Here is a 20,126-nt window from a genome sequence, read left to right on the forward strand (position 1 = left end):
CGCACTTCCGCCTCGGTGTCAGCGGGTCGCGGGCCTGCGGGGCGGGGGCGGGGTGGGCGGCGAGGCTCGGCGGGCGCCGGAGGGACCGCGGTCCAGGTGAGCGGCCCGGGACCTCGGCCCTGCGTCGGCGGGGTTCGGGCGGGCGTTGGGCGGGCGGGAGGCCGGGCGGGGCCGGGGGGTGGGGGGGGAGGGGAACCGGGGCCCCGTGTTCCCCGCCCGCCGGCCAGGCCCGGCCCCGGCTCCCGCTCCCCAACCCCGGCCCGACCCCCGCCGTCCGCCCCGCCGGCCCGCCAGCCCGCGGCCCCGGGGAAACTTGGGAGGAAAGTTGGCGGCGGGCGGGGGGCGGCGGCGCGGGCCCCGCGTCGCCGGGCAACTGCGGCGCCGGAAGCCGGGTGGGCTGGGAGGCCGAGGCGCGCCTGTCGGCCCCACTGGGGGGCGGGGGGGCGGGGGCGCGCTCGGGGGTCGCACGCGCGCCGCGCGGAGGGCAGCGCCCCGCGGGGACCCGGCCGCTCAGGCGACCACCTGTGGGAGGAGGGCTGGGCGCCCCGCACCTGGCGGGCCGTCCGGTCGTCGTGCTGCGGGCGCTCCTGGCCCGGCTCGATGTCACCCAAGTTAGACGTGAGCTCTGATGGCACAGGGAGCCTCCGGACTTGTTGAGTGCACGCGCAGGTCAGGGCCGCGGGCAGGCGCGGGGTCGGGCCTCCCGCCTGTGCTGGAGGAGAAGCTGGGGCCAGCACGGTGCTGCGGGGGAGCCGGGCTCACGTCCCGAATCTTCATCCTGAATGTCAGTCCAGGACCAGCTGCCGACCGACTGGAGCCAGCAGCTGCAGCGTTAGCCTCTTTTCAGGACCGCAGGGGCGCATCTGGAGACCTGGCCTCGTTCAGTTCGGTTCAGTGGGCATTTCTACCATGCCCGCCGCCTGCCTGGCCGCCTGTGGCCTGACCCCTCCAACCCAGTGGGGATGTTGGGAGGCCACAGCCCTGGGGCTGCAGGGGGACCCAGGTCCTCGTGGCTCCTTGCTGGGCAGCAAGGTGGAAGGCCCTTCCTGACGTTGTCTGCTGGGCGGTGGTTTCCTGTCTCCCCTAGCTGCAGTTCCTTCCTCTGGGACATGTGTCATTTACCTGCAGGGCTGACGAGCATATGACACGGTGGCACATAGTAGGAGCTCCAGAGGGCTAGTTCCCTTTCCTCCTGCTTCGGACAGGAACCGTATGGGCTGTACTTCCTCCTTGTCCAGCGCAGTGCGTGCCTGGTGCTGTCACTGAGAACATGACCGTGCAAGGATGATTGAGTCTCCCCGGTAGAATTTGCTTTTCCTGTTTGCATCACATGTCCTTGTGTTAATAACAGCTCCTAACTCAGGGGCGTTAATATGTAAGTTGTTTTCCCAGGACTGCTGTGAGCACATTAGATCCACTTCATTCATGTAGTGCTGACATTCTTAGTGGATTCATGAGGAAGCTGAGGAACAGAGAGGTTAGGTGACTTACTCTAAGTCACACAGTAGTAGATGGGGGAGCAGGGATTTGAACCCAAGTAGGCTGGCTTCAGAGTTTACACTCTTAAGTATCTCTCCATATTGCTTTTTGAAACCAAAATTATTTACAATCTCCTCTTTGCATTTTCTTCTGGACTATTCTAATTGTGCTGCATTACTCTGTCTAAATTGTATTTCTTACAACATATATACCTGATTTTCATTTTTTGTGAGCATGAGTGTTTATAAAACCATTTTATTTCTTCTAAAAGAAAGTAATTCTCCATCTGGCTATCCCAGATTTTGCTGAAATACTCCCCCTGCCGCCCACCTCCTTGGTCAGCAGTGAGGTGGTTGAGGTCCGCTGCGTGGAAGGCCGAGTGAAGGAGCAGGCTGATGATGGACACACGCCCAGAACTACAAGGTTGTGGCCTGCAATCAGCTCTGAGCACACCCCCTGCGGCCGCTGGGAAGCATGCACTTCGGGCGTTCCATGTCCCAGGCGCGTGTCGGGGTCAGACTGGTGTTCTGTGTGACACTGCTCACGGGTACCACTTGACTTTCACCTTCGTGTCCCTTAGCCGTGCCCTCTGTCCTCCGGGAAATGCAGGCAAATGAGTCTTTTAAGATTTTATTACTTTCAGCTAATTATAAAAGTGACGTTTGCTTTTTGGTGGGGAAGTTTTTGAAACTTGTTATGTATTCTTGTACTGTCTTCACACAGGGGGTCAGCTGTCTCTTGCAAGTGATTTCTTTAGTATTTCCGTGAAAAGCCAGGGCCTCGTCTTTTCCTGGGACTTTGGCTGTGGCGGCCATGGGGCAGGTGGGGCTCACAGTGAGGGAGAGCCGTGATGTCGGTCCTTGAGGTGGCCGGCATGTTGCATTCAAGAGTTGGGTCATTCTGAAGGCGGTGGGGGCAGCGGGAACGCCCTGGCCGGGGGCATGCAGGTTCTGGCTGTGGCACTCTGACCTGGGGGGGGCAGGGTGACTTCTCTTTTCATGCTTCCAGGGTCTGTGGCTGTAAATCGGGTTACTGTGAGGGATGTATGTGACAGTGTCGTGGCGAGTGCCCAGTATTGTCGCAGGTGCTCCGCACACCTTCAGTCCCCGACCAGAGAGCGTTGACGTTGACCGTGATGCACAGACACACACGGATGCAGGCTAGAAGTGAAGCCCAGGGCATCTTTGGTAGGCAGGGCTACGTCCTGTTGAAATGCGTTACAGTAAACTTGCTAGTTCCGACTATTGAGGTGAGGTTGTACGGGACTTATGCAAGCACCCCTGGCCCCGTGGGGATCCCCGTAACTCAGCAGAGGGCCCTGCACGCATGGGGACGTAACCCTGCACTTCGCCGTTGGGGGCGGACACTGGGCTTGGTGTTGAGCGCACACTGCCTCGTGAGCGGCTCAATTCTGAGCTTGGAGCACTGACTCGTAGCTTGGGCCTGAGAAGGAGTTAATGTTCGAACATCACTGATTAATAAAAAGTACCTCCGTCCTCAGGGTTAGTATCTTAGGTTCTAGTACGTAGGTTCTTTAAACGCAGATTCCACCTACAGTGACTGACCTGTGTGTCTCTGCGTCAGTTGTGCTCTTTCAGAGCGTTTGGTGTTGGAGTGCGTGGTGCTCGGGTTGGGGTCAAGCCCCGACTCAGAAGCATGGTGTGGGGTACAGCCCATCCCGGCAGCTCTCCTTAATAAACGTGTGACTGAGAGCCACGTAGACGTGTCTGTGAACTTTATGGCGTTTTTCCCTTTTCTTTCCAAACTCAGAAAACAACTTCGGGTTATCTGGCAGAATTTCAAATCACCGTTCTTTCAACTGGATCTTCAGGTTACACAAATACTATAGTCTTTGTGTTGAGCTAAACAGTGGACGTAAGCCCTTACAAACAACTGTCTTGGGGCACCCGGCTGGCTCAGTCACTAGAGCATGCGACTCTTGATCTTGGGGTGGTGAGTTCCGAGCCCCACGTTGGGTATAGAGATAACTTAAAAAAAGTTTTTTTTTTAAGATTTTATTTGAGAGAGAGAGAGCATGAGAGAGAGAGCGAGATCACGAGCAGGGGGGAGGGGTAGAGGGAGAAGCAGGCTCCCCGATGAGCAGGGAGCCAGATTCAGGGCTCCATCCCAGGACCCTGGGATCATGACCTGAGCACAAGGCAGATGCTTAACTGAATGAGCCACCCAGGCGCCCCCAAAATAAAAAAAGAATCTTAAAAAAAAATGAGAAGGACTGTCACGAGGAAGCGTGTTGTTGGCAGATCCCGGCCTGCCCTCTGCCTCTGTTCACTTCATCTTTCTGTCAAGATGGACCCTGCAGGGTTGTTTTGAGACACAAACTCTGGGCTTAGTCCTGGCCGAACTGTCCCCTGGCTGCACAGCCGTGGGGCCTGGCCGGGGGGCGCAGAGGGGAGTGCTGTTCTGGGCATCATCGCACCAAGATGGTCTATTCCGGAAACCCCGGGTCCCTGGGTGCTCGGGATCTGGGGCCATCCCCAGGGCTGTGGCCTGTCGGCAGTGGGAACCGCCTAGGTGGACAGGCCTGACTGACTGCTGAGTTCATACCTTTACGAAGGGTTATAAGGTGCTCGGAGTAAGGCTTGTTCCAGGCTGGTGCAGGGGTTCTGGGGAGAGAGCGCGATATACATGAGAATGGTCTGTAGGAGAGCTGTACTGAATCCAGATTCTAGAAAAAACTATGGCAGCCACGGGGCAGGGAAGGCTGTGTGTTTTGCTGAACAAAAGAAGGCTGATCAAAGGCTGGTCGTGAGAAAAGTTGAGCTGCAATCTGACACCCTGAGCCACCTGCTTGGCTGGAAAGTGACTTTTACTGCCTTAAAACCAGCGTGAATGTATGATTTAACATCCAAACTGGAAACCTGTAGAGTGAAAAGAAGCACCGTGAAGAATGACCATGGTGACAGGTGCAGCGGGGGCTGTGTGGTCACACTGTCAGGCCCCGGAGAGGGAGAGGGATCCTGCTGAGTTAGGTACCGAGCACCTCTGTTCCAGGGACTCAGTACCCAGAGGGAGAGGACTGCAGGAGGGGTCCCCTGTGCTGGGGGCCAGCTCCCTGAGAGGTGCTGTGGCTTCTTTCTCTACGGCAGCTGGGCTTTGGGTGGAATGCTGATGCCTGTCAGGGTAGAAGGCTCCTGGATTAGCATCATGGGGTTCTTAAACTGGCTTCTCATCAGAAAAACCTGGGGAGTTTTGTAAGAAGTGTAGGTTCAAGGCCCTGCCTCAGATCTCCTGGACCTGGGCTTCCAGGGATGTGTGTGGCCTCCTGCCATTATTCTGATGGGCCTGGTGTGGCCGGGGTGGATTCTTGGATTCTCAGCGCCCTGCATGGCGCCGCTGGCCTGAGGGCTGCTTGGCGGTTTTCTGTGAGCACAGCCTGGAGGCCGTGGTCGGAGCTCCCTGTCCAGTGTCCTCCCGCATTCTCTCAGGCTGCGTGTTGGAACCCCTTTTTTCTGTGTCACAGGATGACGAGATGGATTAAAACAAACGTGTGTACGAAAGCTGGCATTCGTCCTTGGTGCTGGATTCTAAACTCCTGTTCCTCAAAGTGTGTGATGTGTTTCTGGCGCTCGCTGTTGCACGATAAGCAGGTTGGTCGAGTGGAGGCCAGGAAGTAGAGGGAGATTGTCGTGGGTGGTGGGGCGCTCCGCTCCCACCTGCTGAGCCGGGCGGCTGGCCCAAGTCCCAGCGGGAAGTGCGGCTCCCACGCTGCCGCTCCCGGGGTCAGGCTGGTCTACGCTCCACCTGCCTTTCCAGGCCACCCTGTTGGCATGGAGAATGGTAAATAATCAGCGATTAACACGAACGTTTGTTTACGTAGCATGATGAGTTCGTTTACCTTCCTCAAGCCTAGAAGCACTCTGTTTCTTGCGTGGACTCCTAACAAAACCCAGCCGTCCTTGTGTGATGGCCACTAAACTGGCCCCGCGGGTCTGGATGTGAGTCTGGATGTGATGCAGCACCTTCTTAAGGTAGGGCTGCCGCTTGCCCATCTGTGGGAAAGCAGAGCTGGAATCTGCCCCTCGGTGCAGAAGCTATAAATTCTGTCCCGTGTCAGGCAGCTGATTTCTGTGATGATGACACGGACCTGGGAAGGCAGAGACTGAGAGCCACACACATCGGAACACACAGCTCCCTCCTTGTGCCCTGAAAACGGCACCCTCATGGAGCTTCACGTGCCCCTGGATGGAACCATGTTCCACACAGGTCTCAGGAAGCGGTGTCTGAAGGTCCGTCTCTGCTCCTGCCCGTAGTCAGTGAGACCCGGGTGTGAGAGGTGCCCCGGGGGGTGGGAGGCAGACAGCCACGTGCGGCTCCCCTTGTGAAGGAGGCTGTGTGCCTAGAGCAGGTTGTCCACCAGCTGCAGGAATAGGAGGGCCGGACCCTTCCTTAGCGGGTAGTAGGCACGGCGCAGGGAGTGCACGTTGAGCAGTCCAGGGCTTGGAAATTAGAGTGCGCAGCAGGCTTGGCCCCATGTCCTTACTGTGGTTTGGGGAAGGCTGCTGCTGGTGGGACTGGCCCCTTGCTTCCACCGCTCCCTGCTCTGCCGGCTGCCTCCTTTCCACATGCGTCCAGGTGGCGGGACCACCAGAGCTTTCCAGGGCTCCCGGGCGGTCAGCGTGAAAGTCACCCATGGTCTCAGCCCAGTGAGGCCCTGGAGCGTTGTGTCCGGGATGGATGCTTAAGTGGAAGGCGTTCATTCAGTTCATTAGGATACATGAAAGCAAGCGTTCCCTTCGTCTGACACGTCGGCCACGTTTCAGGTGCTCAGGGCTACTGCACCAGACCGAGCAGACGGGTGCGTCTCCAGCAGGACTGGAGGTTCTGGCTCTGGGGCCAGTGCAGGTTGAGTCTTTGTTTCCATTAATTTTTGGTGTTTTACAGAAGAAAGAAACTGGGAACTGTGGCATAGTGGGGCATCAGTAGGGCGAGGGTCTTTAGGATTCCAGGTGACAGGTGGGTTTTGTGTGCAGAGCGGACATTTAAAGACTAAAATGCTAAAACATGAGTGACCACAAGGGCCGTGTAGCCAGGAAGCACTGTCTGCCCGCAGCGGCGCGGCTGTGGGAGGGGTGAGGTCTCTGGAGGCACGGGGACGTGCGGCTCCGGGCCCCTCGCTCCTGCCTTAGGGGCTGCCTAGTGGAGAGATCCAGTGGGCTGTGGCCACCTCAGGGCCGGCCTTCTCCTTGGGGTGTGTTAGCGTCACCAAGCAGCCTTGGTTTCACTCTTCTGATTTCCTTCTCCCGTGTCTGTCTTTCCGTTCTTTACTCCCCACTCGTGGCCAATTGTGTGCATCGTGTGCTGAACTGTGGCTCGCACTCAGGAGTGACAGTGTTTCCCGTCCCTGATGGGCCACTCTGATAACATCTTGGTGCCGTGGGAGCATCTTTCCGGGGTCTGCCCGCCAGGCTGCTCGTGGGGAAGGAGAGCCCCTGCAGGGAGGCAGCAGAGACTTTGGTTTTCTCCATCACTAGCCTGAGGCTCCCCGTGTCCTCGGCACTGTGGATGCGCACAGGTTTCCAGAAGTGTTTGGCCTTGACCTCAAGAGCCCCAGGGTGCTGAGAGCCCTGCAGCTGCTGGTGGAGGCGGCCGCGGCCCGCTCACCTCCGTTTCTGACACGTGACGGAAGCCCGGTTTAGGCAGTAAAGCCGTCAGGCCCAGGGCTTTTCTTCACCGCGAGGTATTTGATCACTGATTCAACCTCCGTACTAGTCAGAGATTTTCTGTTTCTTTGTGAGTTGGTGTCAGTGGGTCCTGTGTTTCTGGGCATCTGTCCGTTTCAGCGAGGGCATCCAGGTGGTTGGCGTGCCCTTGCTCACAGCACTCTCATTCAGCCCTGTCTGTTTATGTAGACTTGGTAGTAATGTCCAATTGTAGTTGAGTATTGTCTCTTTTTCTCTTAGTCTGCCTAGCTGCCCGTGATCAATTTTGTTGGTCTTACCAGAGAACCAAGTTTTGGTTTCATTGATTTTTCTCTGTTTTTCTATTCTTCTTATTCCCTTATATCTGCTAACGTTGGTATTTGTTCTTTTTCCTTCTATTGTAAAGTTATTGATTTGAGACTTTTTTCTTATTTTTTGATGTTGGTGTTGTTTCATCGAGTTCCCCTCAGCACTGCTTTCGCCACATCTCCTAAGTTTGCATATGTTGTATTTTCATTTTCATTTGTTTCTAAGTATTTTCTAATTTCCCTTGTGATGTCTTTGATCCCTTACTTAAGAGCCTGCCATTTAATTTCCACAGTTTTGTGAATATTCCAGTTTTCCTTTTGTTAATAATTTCTAACTCATTGCCTCACAGGCAGAGGAGATGTTTTGCATGAGGTCTAGTTTGTGAAATCTATTGAGATGTAATTTGTGGCCTAACATGTGGTCTCTGCTGGACACTGTCCCGTGTGCTTGAGAAGAACGTGTGTCTGCTGGTGCTGTTGGGTGGCACGTTCTGTGTGCGTCTTCAACCTGCTTGGTTGGTGGTGTGAAGTCCTCTGTTTCCTTACATACCTTCCATCTGGTTGATGCTTGCCAATGCATTTTTAAATTATTAAATAGAATTTATTTATCTATAAAAGTGCTTTTAGAATATTCATATTGCTGGTGTCTTTTTCTTTCTTTGTGAAGATCACACCTTGTGACCATGAAGATTAACCTCTGGGTCCTTTAGCTAGTCACTTATTCCGACGTGAGTAGATCTGTTTTTCTGGGAGAATCGTACAGGTGGATTTGCAAGACTGGAGTGGTATTTGTACAGGGGTACTTGTATTTGTACAAGTGGTAGTGGGACATTTTGCATTTGGAGCCAGGCTCCTGGACGTATGGATGGCAGTCAGTGCATACTGTAAAGAGAGCTGGATGGGGCTCTTCTCAAGGGAGTGGGCATTTTGTGGGAGACTGGGAGGAATGGTGGTGTCCTGGGCTGGTGTCCCCCTGAAGAGGCTGGGAGTGAGGATTCACTGCAACCCCTGGTGGGAGGTCCCCACATGGAGGGATCAAGACCTCTGCCTCCTTCGTCTGTTCCCTCCGTGAGGCCAGGTCAGCCCTGTGGCATCACCCTTGGGCCTAAGGGCAGTGCAGAAGGACAGCAAGATGACAGGAAGCCAGTGAAGATGTGCAGTACAGGCTTAGTTTCCTGGGTTTTCTTTTTTTTTTTTTTTAAAGATTTTATTTATTTATTTGTCAGAGAGACAGAACACAAGCAGGGGGAGAGGCAGGCAGAGGGAGCAAGGAGCCCGATGTGGGACTCGATCCCAGGACCCTGGGATCATGACCTGAGCCGAAGGCAGCCGCTTAACCGACTGAGCCACCCAGGTGTCCCAGTTTCCTGGGTTTTCTCTGCAGTTAGAAGAGGGGACAGTTGAACAGAAACAGCTAATTAAAAAAAAAAAAAGTCCTTTCCTGAAATACTGTCTTCATGGATGCACAATAAAATCTGCCTGAAGAAGAACATATGTAGGAAATACTAAATTCTGCCTTCTTGTTGATGCTGTTTCTTGAACAGCTGACTTTCTGGACATCCATCTACTGTGGTAGAGGGCTGAGTTACAAAGCCTAAGTGCCCCTCAGGTGCATAGCCTTCTTGCCTGGGGGGGGGGCTTTATGCACACGGCCCTGCACTCCCCTCCGCAGGGTGTGTGGGTCAGATTTGGGGGTGGGAGACCCACGCCCAGCGCCCCAGGCGGCTCAGCTTGCAGGCGGATGACCAAGCGCTGCAGGGCCCAGGGCAGCGGGAGCCCCCTCTTGTGCGACGAGGTCAGGGGGGTGGGCGGGCGTGTGAAGGACCCAGGGCCGGAATGCTCACGGGAAGCCTGCCCCACAGAGGCCTCCCAGAGCCCCCCCCCCCCCCAGGCCTGGTACCAGGTGGCAGTTGGCGGATGTTTGTGGAAGGCGTGAGGGAAATCGCCGTTCCGTGTTGATGGTCGGTGGCAGCGGGGAGTTCGATTGCCCAGGCGAAGTGAAGACCGCTCTTTCAGGAATTACCTCGAGGCTGTTGGAATTAATCACTGAACTTGTAAAATGTGAGCCAGCCCGAGGGGTGCTGTGAAAACTCCGTCGTTGGCCTTGTGGAGCGCTCGGGTGGGGTCTATGAGCGAGGCCTTCCCGGCGGGGTCCGCGCCCCAGCGGAGGCCGGGCTGACAGCCAGCGTGTGTCCAGCCTGCCAGAGCCTCGCTGTGGAGATTGCCGTACGTTTTGATTGACTTACTGTTAACATTAGGACTTTTGTTCTGGGTGAGAAAGTGTATAAAAAAGGAAAACGTCATGGCCTTTAAGGTACCTTTCATCCTGGGAGATCGTCAGCGCACAGGAAGGCAGGCGGCAGAGCCCGAGGGCCCCCCGCGCGGACACCCCGGCTTCCGCAGTGACCGGCTTCGGCCGCGGGTCGGCCCCGCCGTCTGCTTCCAAGTGACGTGGAGGAAGCTCCCAACGTGTCTTCCGTCCACCCGGATGTCAGCGTGTAGCCCTAAAGAGAAGGCCCCCTGTAAAGAATGCCATTACGACACGTGGGCCTTTTTTTAAAAAGTTCCTTATTTGAGGTTTAAGTGACGTACAACGAAGCAGCCGTACGTGAGCCGCACCGTAAGTTGGACCCACGCACACGCCCCGAGCCTCCCCGCTCAGTCGGGATCGCAGGCCGGCCTCCACTGTCCGCCGCGCGGTCGTCCTGGGCGGAGCCTGCAGACCGTTCCCGGGGCGGCTGGACGCGTAGCTGACGGGCCCCAGCACCCGGGGGACCGCCCTCCCCGCGCCCTCCCCGTCCTTTGTGATCTGTTGCTCCGAGAAGCTGGGTCTGTCCTGCACACTTCCCGGGAGTCTGGGTTTTGCCGACTCTGTCGTCGGGCTGGAGCTCGGCGTGTTTCTCCGTGTTCCTGACGGTGGTGGTTAGAGCTGGAGGCCGGGCCACGTCTGGGCTGGAGTTTCTGGGCGCAACGGCGGAGAGGGGGCGGCACGCTCCTGTGCGGGGGGGCACATGGTGCACCCGGCCCGGGTCCCGCAGCGCTGCTGGTGGGCGGCACGGGGACGGCACGGACGCGGTCACTCGTCCCGGTCACGCAGCAGTGCCGCGCCCGCACTCTCGCTGCCTCTGCACGGATTTGTCAGAGCCCGGCTGTCAAGGGGCCGTTCTCTGTCGTTCGGCCCGACGGTGGCCCAGAGCCCGCGCAGGAAAGAAGGCTGGGTGGAGGCTTGGTGCTCCCCTGTTGCCGACTGGTTTCAGAAGGGTATGTGGGCATCACCCAGGGCGACCACCTTGTCTCCTTCCCAGCATCTGTGGGAGCTCGAGGGCTTAGCTGTGTCCGACGCGTCTCCGTCTCTTGCCGCGTGCTGGCACTCGGTCGGTTCCCTTGTTGCAGCGGGAGCCTCTGTGGGCTCATCTTGAGCCTTGTGACACGACCCGCTGGCTTCGTGCTGCCTGAGAGGGATCCCAGTCCTGGATTCCGCCATTTCTCTTCCAGGGACCCTGGTTCCTTTGAGTGGCTGTGTGTTGTAGATGGGACAGGTCATGTCGGAGAGGAATTGGAGGAAGCAGTAACTTCTCTAACGTGCTCAGGCAACAAATCCTGGACTGCTGAGTGAGGCTTTGTATGGGTGTTTCCAGAAGCTGCCCAGTGCCTGGCTCCGCATGGCGGGAACGAGAAAGGGATCTCTGAGAGAACCTTTCAGGGCAGGAAGAATGGAGTAACTTCATGCCGATTTGTTTCATAGTGTGGAAGCTCGCGTATGCTCAGGACAGGGCCAGAGATGAGCCGCTTTGGAGGCGTCACCCAGTGCTGTGTCACCACTCCAAGGATGGAGGGCACGTCCCTCCCTGGGGACCGTCTGCGCCTTCGCTGCCCTCAGAACCGGGAGGAGGGCTCTGGGCGCCACCTCGGTGCTACTAACACAGACATAGACTCAGCTTGTTTTCATAAAAAGTCAAACCTTTTGGGACAAGGGTGACTTTCTGCTTCAGTCTCTTGCTGTTTATAAGATACTGCTCTTCATAAAGGGATGCATGAGTTCTAAAATAATTTTGAGAAAATATAAGTCGATTTCAGTTTGTGTCAGTAGCAGCTCCCTTATCCAGCTGCCTTAATTCTCTGGGATGGAAACTTGGTTTGAAGTTGGTGTGACACACGTACTCGAACATCACTGTGTACTTCCTTGTTTGCGGCGACCTCCAGCGGGAGGTTCTGGGGTGTGTTGGAACCCCAGACGCGTGAGCGCCTCGCCACGACTGACCTGCCCTTCCGCCTGTCCAGCAACTTCCCCTACCTCAATCATTCCGTGGTTTTCTTTTTTAAAGAGGGGAGGGGGGAGAGAGCGAGCGAGCGCATGAGGTGGGAGGGGCAGAGGAAGAGAGACTCTCAAGCAGGCCCCACACCCAGCACAGAGCCCGTTGCGGGGCTCCATCTCACGACCCTGAGATCACGACCTGAGCCTTTAAAAACAAGAGTCAGACGCGCCCCTCATCGTTTTCTTTTTTTTTTTAATTTATTTTTAAAAACAGAAGTATAGTTGACACAATGTTACATTAGTCTCAGGTGTACAACCCTGTGATGCTGAGCTCACAAGTGTAGCTGCCATCTGTCACCACGCCGCACTGTCTCAGCGCCATCAGTGACATCCCCGTGCTGTGCCTTTGATCCGAGACCGTTCACTCCACAGCTGGAAGCCCGGCCCTCCCCCTCCCCCTGGCAACCGCCAGTCTCTTCTCTGTATGTACAGGTCTGTCTCTGCTTTGTGTTTGTTTCCTTGTTTATTCATTTGTTTTTCGGTTCCACGTGTAAGTGAAATTGTATGGTGTTAGGCTTTCTTTGACTTGTTTCACATAATAATACCCTTTAGGTTTATTCATGTTGTTGCAAATGGCAAGATTTCATCCTTTTTATGGCTGAGTAATATTCCACACACAGACACACACACAGACACACACACACACACACACACACACACCATCTCTGTCCGTGGACACTTTGTTGCTTCTGCACACACACACACACACACACACACACACACATCATCTCTGTCCGTGGACACTTTGTTGCTTCTGCATCTTGGTTATTGTAAATATTGCTGCGGTAAACATAGGGGTGCATTTATCTTTGAGAATTAGTGTTTTTGTTTTCTTTGGGGTAAATACCCAGCAGTGCAATTACTGGATCATAGGATAGTTCTATTTTTAACTTTTTGAGGAACCTCCACACGGTCTTCCACGGTGGCTGCACCAGCTTGCAGTCCCACCCACAGTGCATGAGGGTTCCTTTTTCTCCATATCCTCACCGACACCTGCTGTTTCTTGTGTCGTTGATTCTAGTGTTTAGCATTTTCTTATATAACTGTACATAATGATTTTTAAAAATAACTTCAGATGATTACTTATTAATCTATTATTCATTGATGGATATTTATATTGTGAATGTTTGTCTCATATTTTTTGAAATCATACATTTGTTAGATCATTCATTTAATTTCTTTGCTTAAATTGTAATTGAGATTGATTTCAAGAATGGTGATTGGGTATTTTTTAAATGTTTCTAAACCATGAAACTTTTGAAAGCTAAGTATACAGAAATGTGTTTCCCCTTAGATCTCCAGTGCCTGTTGGGTTTTTACCAAAAGGAAAGTTGACAGCATACGATTCCTTACACGTCAATGTAGGTCCAGTACGATGACTTCGTAGAAAGGCCGAGACCAGGTGGCAAGGGAGCCCGGCTACCGAAGGATGAACGGCGAGGAGGAATTCTTCGATGCCGTCACAGGTGAGCGGGGCAGGAACTGACTCCGGGGCCGCGGTGTCCCGGTCCCAGACTTGGCCTTGGGGGCATGAGAAGGCTCGGTAAAGCCGTGCAGGCGAGAGATGGGAGCCTTCGTTGGCACAGACAACTGAGCAGAAGCGTGTGGGGGAGGCTCTGGGCCACAGGTGATCACAAGAAAGGGCAACCGAGTTTCATCTTTAAAAGAGTTACCCTGGAGTGTAAACGCTTTTATTTGCATCCCTAAGTGAGATGCTCAGTTTTCTTACGTCATTTGTAGTCACTGATCAAGCCTTGCTGTCTTCATGTTAGAACTAGATCTGGTTTAGCTTCGCTTTCCCAAGACTGTTGTCGGGACTGATACGCAGCCTGTCGTCTGTCCCATAGATGACGGTGTGAGCCTGCCAGGAACTAGCGCGTGGCAGGGCCTGTGTGTACGTGTGCGGGGCGGGCGCGGGGTAGGGGAGGGCAGGCTGGGCTGGCCCAGCTCACACTGACTTAGAACAGCCTCTTCTCCCCGTCGCTGGGAAGAAGCCCTGAGTACCTGAGGCAGCAAGCGCGCCGTGACCGTATGCTCCTCACGACCCTTGACGTTGAAGCTGGCCATTCCTTCTCTGCCCGCCATCCCTCATGATCAACATTTGGAACGTCGTGTGTCGTCTGCTGAGGACCGTTAGTGGTGGGAGGGGACTTCAGGAGACTCTTGTAGTCCAGTGCCCTGCTTGTTAGGTAGAGGATTTTAACGGCAACTCTGAACTACTTCTCGGGGCCAGGTTTTTAGTGACGGACTCTCGGGTCAGCGGGGCTCCTTCTGCCTGCTCGATTGCTGTGACTGTGCCCTCTGGGCCTGCTTGGTGGCGTGTGCCGCCCCATCGGTCTCGTGGAGCCCCCGCAGGGCTCTCGGGGCGTCCATCACTCGCCAGCCGCGCTCCTCCCCCCAGACCAGGGTCGCAGCGGGTTGGTGGACTGGCAGCCCCGGACTACTGACTTCTTCTTTGAAACCCAAGAAGCAGGAGGCGCTGAGTTGCCTACGGTTTTCAGAGGCCAAATTATTAAGTCCTCTTCCGTGATCTCATGGCTGCAGTGCTCCTCCTAGATGTGCTCCTGGGAAGCGTGTCGGTCTGCCTGACCTGCTCACTCCTCAGTCACCGCTCGCAGCTGATTCCCGCCAAGCATGGTGGTCGATAGGGACGCAGGCCCTTGGGCCACCGGGCCCTTGTGGGGACGACTGCGTCTGTAAGCAAGAGAGCCGGCCTCGCCGCACCCTCTCTTCGGGGTCTCGTAGGAAGTTTCCTTTCGCCTGGGACCAGTGTAGCCAGATTCCTGAACATCTCTGAACTTGGCCTGGAGGGTTTTCTCCAGAGAGGACTTGAGCTTTGTGCAGCGTGCTGTTTGGAGAAACTCATCTCTGCCTCTGCTCATGGCAGGGGCGTGTCCCTGAGACCGGCGGAGGCAGCTGTCTGGGGACAGTGCTTTCTCACCTCAGTCCTTCGGTTCCAAACCAGATGATAGAAGAAAAGCACCGAGTCTCCCAGTGCAGTGACACAGCCCGGAGAGACGCAGGGTGCTGACGGCATCACTGCGGAGGCCTGGTCTGACTCTAGCTCTGTGGGAAAAGTGGCACAGAGTATCCACGCCCAGCACGGACCAGATGAATGGCTTGGTAGGCAGCTCCTTGGGCCAAGGATCAGCACTGTTAAAGGGGAAAGTTTTATTTTTATGTTTTCTATTTTATTTTTTAAAAATTTTATTTATTTGAGGGGCGCCTGGGTGGCTCAGTCGTTAAGCATCTGCCTTCGGCTCAGGTCATGATCCCGGGGTTCTGGGATCGAGCCGCGCATCGGGCTCCTTGCTCTGCGGGGAGCCTGCTTCTCCCTCTCCCACTCCCCCTGCTTGTGTTCCCTCTCTCGCTGTGTCTCTCTCTGTCAAATAAATAAAATCTTAAAAAAAAAAAAAAATTTATTTGAGAGAGAGCACGAGCAGGATGAGGGTCAGAGGGAGAAGCAGACTCCCCGCTGAGCAGGGAGCCCGACTTGGGGCTTGACCCCGGGACTCCGGGATCATGACCTGAGCCGAAGGCAGACGCTTAACAACTGAGCCACCCAGGCGCCCCAAGGGGAAGGTTTTAAGGTGCATGGAAAACGTGTACAGAAACAGACCGACCTGTTAGAAGTGTGTGCCTCCAAGTGATCAGATTACAGGTGATTTCAGGCTTCTTCGCTTATCTGTCTTTTCTGTTTTCTACAATAAATGTGTGTTATATATGAAAATGTTTAACCTGTTTACATAGTGTTGGCTTGATCTGAGGAAAGACTTCAGCATGATTGTCAGTGATGAGTTGCCTTGTTTTCCTGGGTGCACATTCAGGCGGGACCTCCTAGTGATGAGGGACCCGTGGGGACAGGGACACTGGCGGAGGGTGGTGAGGCAGGTCCTGCAGGACAGGGTCTCCTTAAGAAAGGAGCAAGGGGCGCCTGGGTGGCTCAGTCACTTAAGCATCGGCCCGGCTCTTGATTTTGGCTCAGGTCATGTCCTCAGTCAGGGTCCTGGGATCAAGCCCCACATGGGGCTCTCGCTCAGCAGTCTGCTTCTCCCTCTGCCCCTCCCCCCTGCTCGTGCTCTGTCTCTCTCAAATAAATACATCTTAAAAAAAAGAAAGAGTGAAGTTTAGGCTGGGGATTAAGTAGATGTTGCTCTTGGGTGGGTAGCAAGATCAGAGGCGACAGGCTGTTTGAGGAAATATTGATCATTAGGAGGCTCGTTTTTAACAAACCTTGCAGAGCCATTGTGTGGTAAGTATCAGTGCTACATCTTGCGAACCTGTCACCGTGGAGGAGCAGGAGAGAGGATTTTGTGCATATCCTCAGGAAAGTGTAGCAGCAGATTTGTTTATGTTTCGGGTCTGGCAGCGCTCCCCCGCCTGGCCTTATGCCCTGGGCCTCGCCTTCCTCTGCCAAGTGAGGGGCTGGCGGGAACTGAGCTCCCGCTGGGTCTCGTGTCGTCCCTACAGTGGTCACGGCCACGGCCGAGCGCCGCAGTCCCGGAGCCCCTTCCCCGGCTGGGTGGGCTTTGTTCTGGCAGCCGCGGCTGAGCGCTCGCGAGCCCGGGAGCAGAAGGCGTGCGCCTCAGCAGAAGGCGTGCGCCGGCTGATGTGAGAGGAAGCGGGCCTCCTTTCCCCTGTAGCGTTTGGGAGAAGGCCCTCCTGGTGGGGACGTCCTCAGGAACCCACTGCCCGAGCTCTCTGTTGACGTGGGATGCTTGCAGAGCTCCAGCTGCTCATGCCGCGCTTGGTTTCTTGCTCACGGCGTGAGAATCCGGCAGGGCGTTCCTGTACTAGAGAAGCTACTGCCGTGGCCTGTATTCTAGAACAGACCTTGTGCAGGGGCAGAACACGCTGCAGCCTTGAGGCGGGCCCGAGGGCCATCGGGGCGGCCCGCCGCACACGGTGCGAGCCCCGACCGGAGCGAGGACAGACCGCTCCCCGCCTGACAGCAGAACCCCGGGCGGCGGCCGCGTCTGAGCTGCTCGTGGCAAAGCCCCCCGAGGGCAAGCACGCCTGCATTCTCTGCCTCGGCCTCGGGCTCTTGCTGGGCAGAGCTGATGGTTGCAGCATGTGTCCGTCAGAAACCACGTGGGCTTCAGATAGTCTGCTCCATGGTCAGGGCTCTTGGAGGGGGGCTTGATGTCTTCCCAGTCCTGCAAGAATGACCATTCTGCTTGTTGTGCGCAGGCTTTGATTCTGAGAACTCTTCCGGGGAATTTTCAGAGGCAGATCAGAGAGTTGCTGGAGTGATGCGCGTGGATACTGGCAGAAGCAACGGGATTGGAAAGGTCGGGGAGAGGCCCCCTCAAGAGAATGGGATTCAGAAGCACAGGTATGTCATCCTGCACGTGTGATTTAGAATCTTCCAGTGTATCTGTGACCGCCCCCCGCTGTGCTGCAGGGCACCTCTAGCTCTCCTGAGCCCTGAGCGGGAGGCGTGACCCAGCCCGTGTCACCTGGGCCCTGGGGCCCCTGGACGGCATCCCATGGCGATGGGAAGGTGGCCTCCGTCCATCCCACGATGACTGGCTTTGTGGCTTGAGGGAGCCCTCCAGCCTCACCCCAGACCCCACTCTGAGCCTTAGACGCCCGTGCCTGCTAGATGTGTGCACAGGGGGACTCAGGCACCTCGCCCACACCTCTGTTCATCCCTTCATTCGCTCAGCAGATGTCAGAGCACATATATGTGCTCCTTAAGAAAGGAGCAAGGGGCGCCTGGGTGGCTCTGCTGACCTGCATGCTCAGATGGCACGCCCGAGAGCAGGCCGGGCTCTGCTGACCAGACCTCTGCCATCATTCCCTCAGCGCCCCGGGAATCTGGTTCATATGTCGGCCCGATGCCGCCCTCCTTCCCCCATGCCCTGTCGCCCAGCTCTGACCTGCTGGCCTCGTTCCATGGGTCTGGGCCCCTCAGCCCCCCTAGCTCCTCTGTCGTACCCCAGTCCGTCTGCACTGCTTCTCCTGCGCCTCATGGCGCCTGTAACGGCTTCCACACCCTCTCCTCTCCTCTGTGCTGTGGGCAGTCGTCTTTCCACAAGACTGGTCGGACTGGGCCTCCTCCACCCCGTGGTTGGAGTTCTCGGCCAGTGTCCGCCCGGTCCCCGGTGTTGGCTGACAGAAGTGTCTCAGCTGGGATAGGGGACTGTAAGGTCACCCTGCTCTGGGGCGAGGGCTGTCCCTACTCCTCTGGCTCCGGCCCCTGTCCCGTTGTCCCTGGTCCCAGCCGACAGGGGCCTCTTTCAAGTCCTCAGGGGCGCCCAGGCCTTTCCCACAGTGGAGCTCTGCTCGGCTCCCTCGGCCACAGCGCTCTCCTCCTGTGTCTCTTTAGTTCTGGCTTTTCCCTCCTGACTCCAGCAAGGCTCACCTCGGGGGGCCCCTTCCTGGCCCTGGCCAGAGCTACAGCCTTCCACGTGGCACCCCTCGCAGTTCGTGCCTGCCCCGCCGTGGCTGCTCCCGGTGTTCGCGGAGCCCCGGAGGAGAGCTGGGGCTGGAGCCGAGCGCTGGGTGCCGGCAGCCTGGCCCGTGGTGCTGGCCAATGTCAGTTTTCTTTCCCATTTCATCTCCAGCAGCCCTGTTCTCCTCTCCCTCTTATCCCTAAAATAAACAGTGTGCCCTGAGCTGGTTGCCCCTAATGTGATGTCCCCAGGGAGAGTGTGTCTCCCGCCCGGGCCAGCACCCGCACTGTCATTGCTCGGAAGCCCGGAGCCGCCAAGCGGAGCCGTCTGAGCCGGGCGCTCCTGCCGCAGGTGCAGTCGGTGCTTACACAGACCCAGAGGTCAGTGGGGAGCACGGGGCAGCTACAGGGACCCCAGGACCCAGGCGGCACCTTCCAGGGGCCCCTCACGCTCTGGCTGCCTGCTGATAGGCTGTTTTCAGTGAGTGGGTCCAGCGCGCCTCCCCCCAAATCTGGATTCACAGCCCACTCAGGCACCCCCTTTCCAGGAGGAGAGAGCATTTCATCCCAGCTCCAGATTCCCAGGAGGGAGACTGGCCGTCTTCTCCTGGAAGCTGGCGGGAAGAGAGCCTGACAAGGAATGTACCTCAGGAGAACAAACTCACGTTTGAAAGGGGCCTACGGCAGGCTTCTGGAAAGGTTTTGTTAATTCAGTTCCCTCTTGTGTCCTTGTGGCCCGGCCTCTGCCCGTGGGCCCATGGCTGCTCCAGGGGAGGGGTGCCCTGTCCCCACTCTGTGGAGGTGAAGGAAGGTTGTCTGTGTGGTCACGACCGTTTCCCGGGAGACCCCCCAGAGCACCGGTGCAGAGCCTTCCTTTGGGACCAGAGAGTACTGTAGCTGCTGGAGCAGACGGTGCGGTGTTTGCATCTGAAAACCGACCGCTGAGCACAATCGTCGGCGGGAAGTGAATGTCACACTGGCGGAATTAGTACGTGTTTCTTGCTCACTTCTTTACAGGACGTCATTGCCCGCCCCGATGTTCACCAGAAGTGATTTCAGTGTGTGGAGTATTTTAAAGAAATGCATCGGCTTGGTAAGTTCAGGTGGACTCATTTTGGGGCTTTAAGCCAAAATGTTTTTATTTCCTGTGCGTTTGTTGCACTGCTGCTACTTTAAGAAGGTGTGCTCTGCGTGTTTATGACAGCGTGAAGTGAAGGTGATGAAATAGGAGAGGGACAGAGACGTAAAGGGAAGAGGAGAGAAAAGGCCAAGTGTTTACAGACAGCGGGAAAACAATCCCGCAGGTCACATGCCTGACGTAGGGAGCGCCCCATGACGGGCTCGGAGTTGGCTGGCTTCGGACGGTGGGCTCCCCGATGCATGCTGAGGGGAGGACGTAGGCAGGCGTGCAGGACTCAGGGCTCCGCCCCCCAGCCCCCCGCGCCGGGCTGCAGGCAGGGCTCAGCCGGGTTAGCAGCGGGAGAGTTGGGTGATTGGTGTCCGGGGCCACAGGCTTTTCTTCCCATGGTCTCTGGGACGGTCTCGACTGTCTTGGGAATGTGAGCTGTGCCCCTTGGGAGGGAAGAGCGCCCCACGGGCCGCGGGGTGACGCGGACTCCAGTGAGTGTTGTACCCACAGGCATGTGGCCCTGTCCCTGGCGCTCCTCACAGGCCTGTTGCTGCCTTTGCTTCTGCCCCAGCTAGCGGCCTTTTTCCCAGAGGAAACTGCATCTTTTCTCCCACTTTGTATTTTGAAATAGTTTTGGACTTCTAGAAGATTGCAGAGGCACACTGAGCCCTGTTTACCCTTCACCCAGCTGCCTGTCACAGTGGGCTCTCATGTAGTAGCCAGAGCTCAGTGAGCGAGGGGACGAGGGGACTCGTCTCGGAGCATCACTGCTCACCGCACACGGGACTGGCTTTCCCAGTGTCTCCCCTGCTGCCCTTCCACTAGAGGGTGGGGTGTG

The 20,126-nt window shown here is 56.3% G+C and overlaps 1 protein-coding gene across 9 annotated transcripts in view; it reads left to right on the forward strand.

Moving 5' to 3' along the window:
- Window positions 1-20,126, forward strand: part of OSBPL2 (oxysterol binding protein like 2) — a 39,749-nt gene continuing 19,623 nt past the window's right edge. For 2 of the 9 annotated variants that reach the window (XM_036105371.2, XM_078057354.1), the window contains exons 1-5: window positions 1-96; window positions 12,005-12,194; window positions 13,057-13,228; window positions 16,953-17,097; window positions 19,177-19,252. In XM_036105371.2, the coding sequence (XP_035961264.1) occupies window positions 13,192-13,228; window positions 16,953-17,097; window positions 19,177-19,252 (258 nt within the window). In that variant the 5' untranslated portion in view covers window positions 1-96; window positions 12,005-12,194; window positions 13,057-13,191. The remainder of the gene's footprint in view (window positions 97-12,004; window positions 12,195-13,056; window positions 13,229-16,952; window positions 17,098-19,176; window positions 19,253-20,126) is intronic. The other 7 variants (XM_036105374.2, XM_078057353.1, XM_036105373.2 and 4 more) reach the window with 7 other exon arrangements.

The sequence above is a fragment of the Halichoerus grypus genome, chromosome 10 (genome assembly GCF_964656455.1).
Source record: "Halichoerus grypus chromosome 10, mHalGry1.hap1.1, whole genome shotgun sequence".
NCBI lineage: Eukaryota > Metazoa > Chordata > Mammalia > Carnivora > Phocidae > Halichoerus > Halichoerus grypus.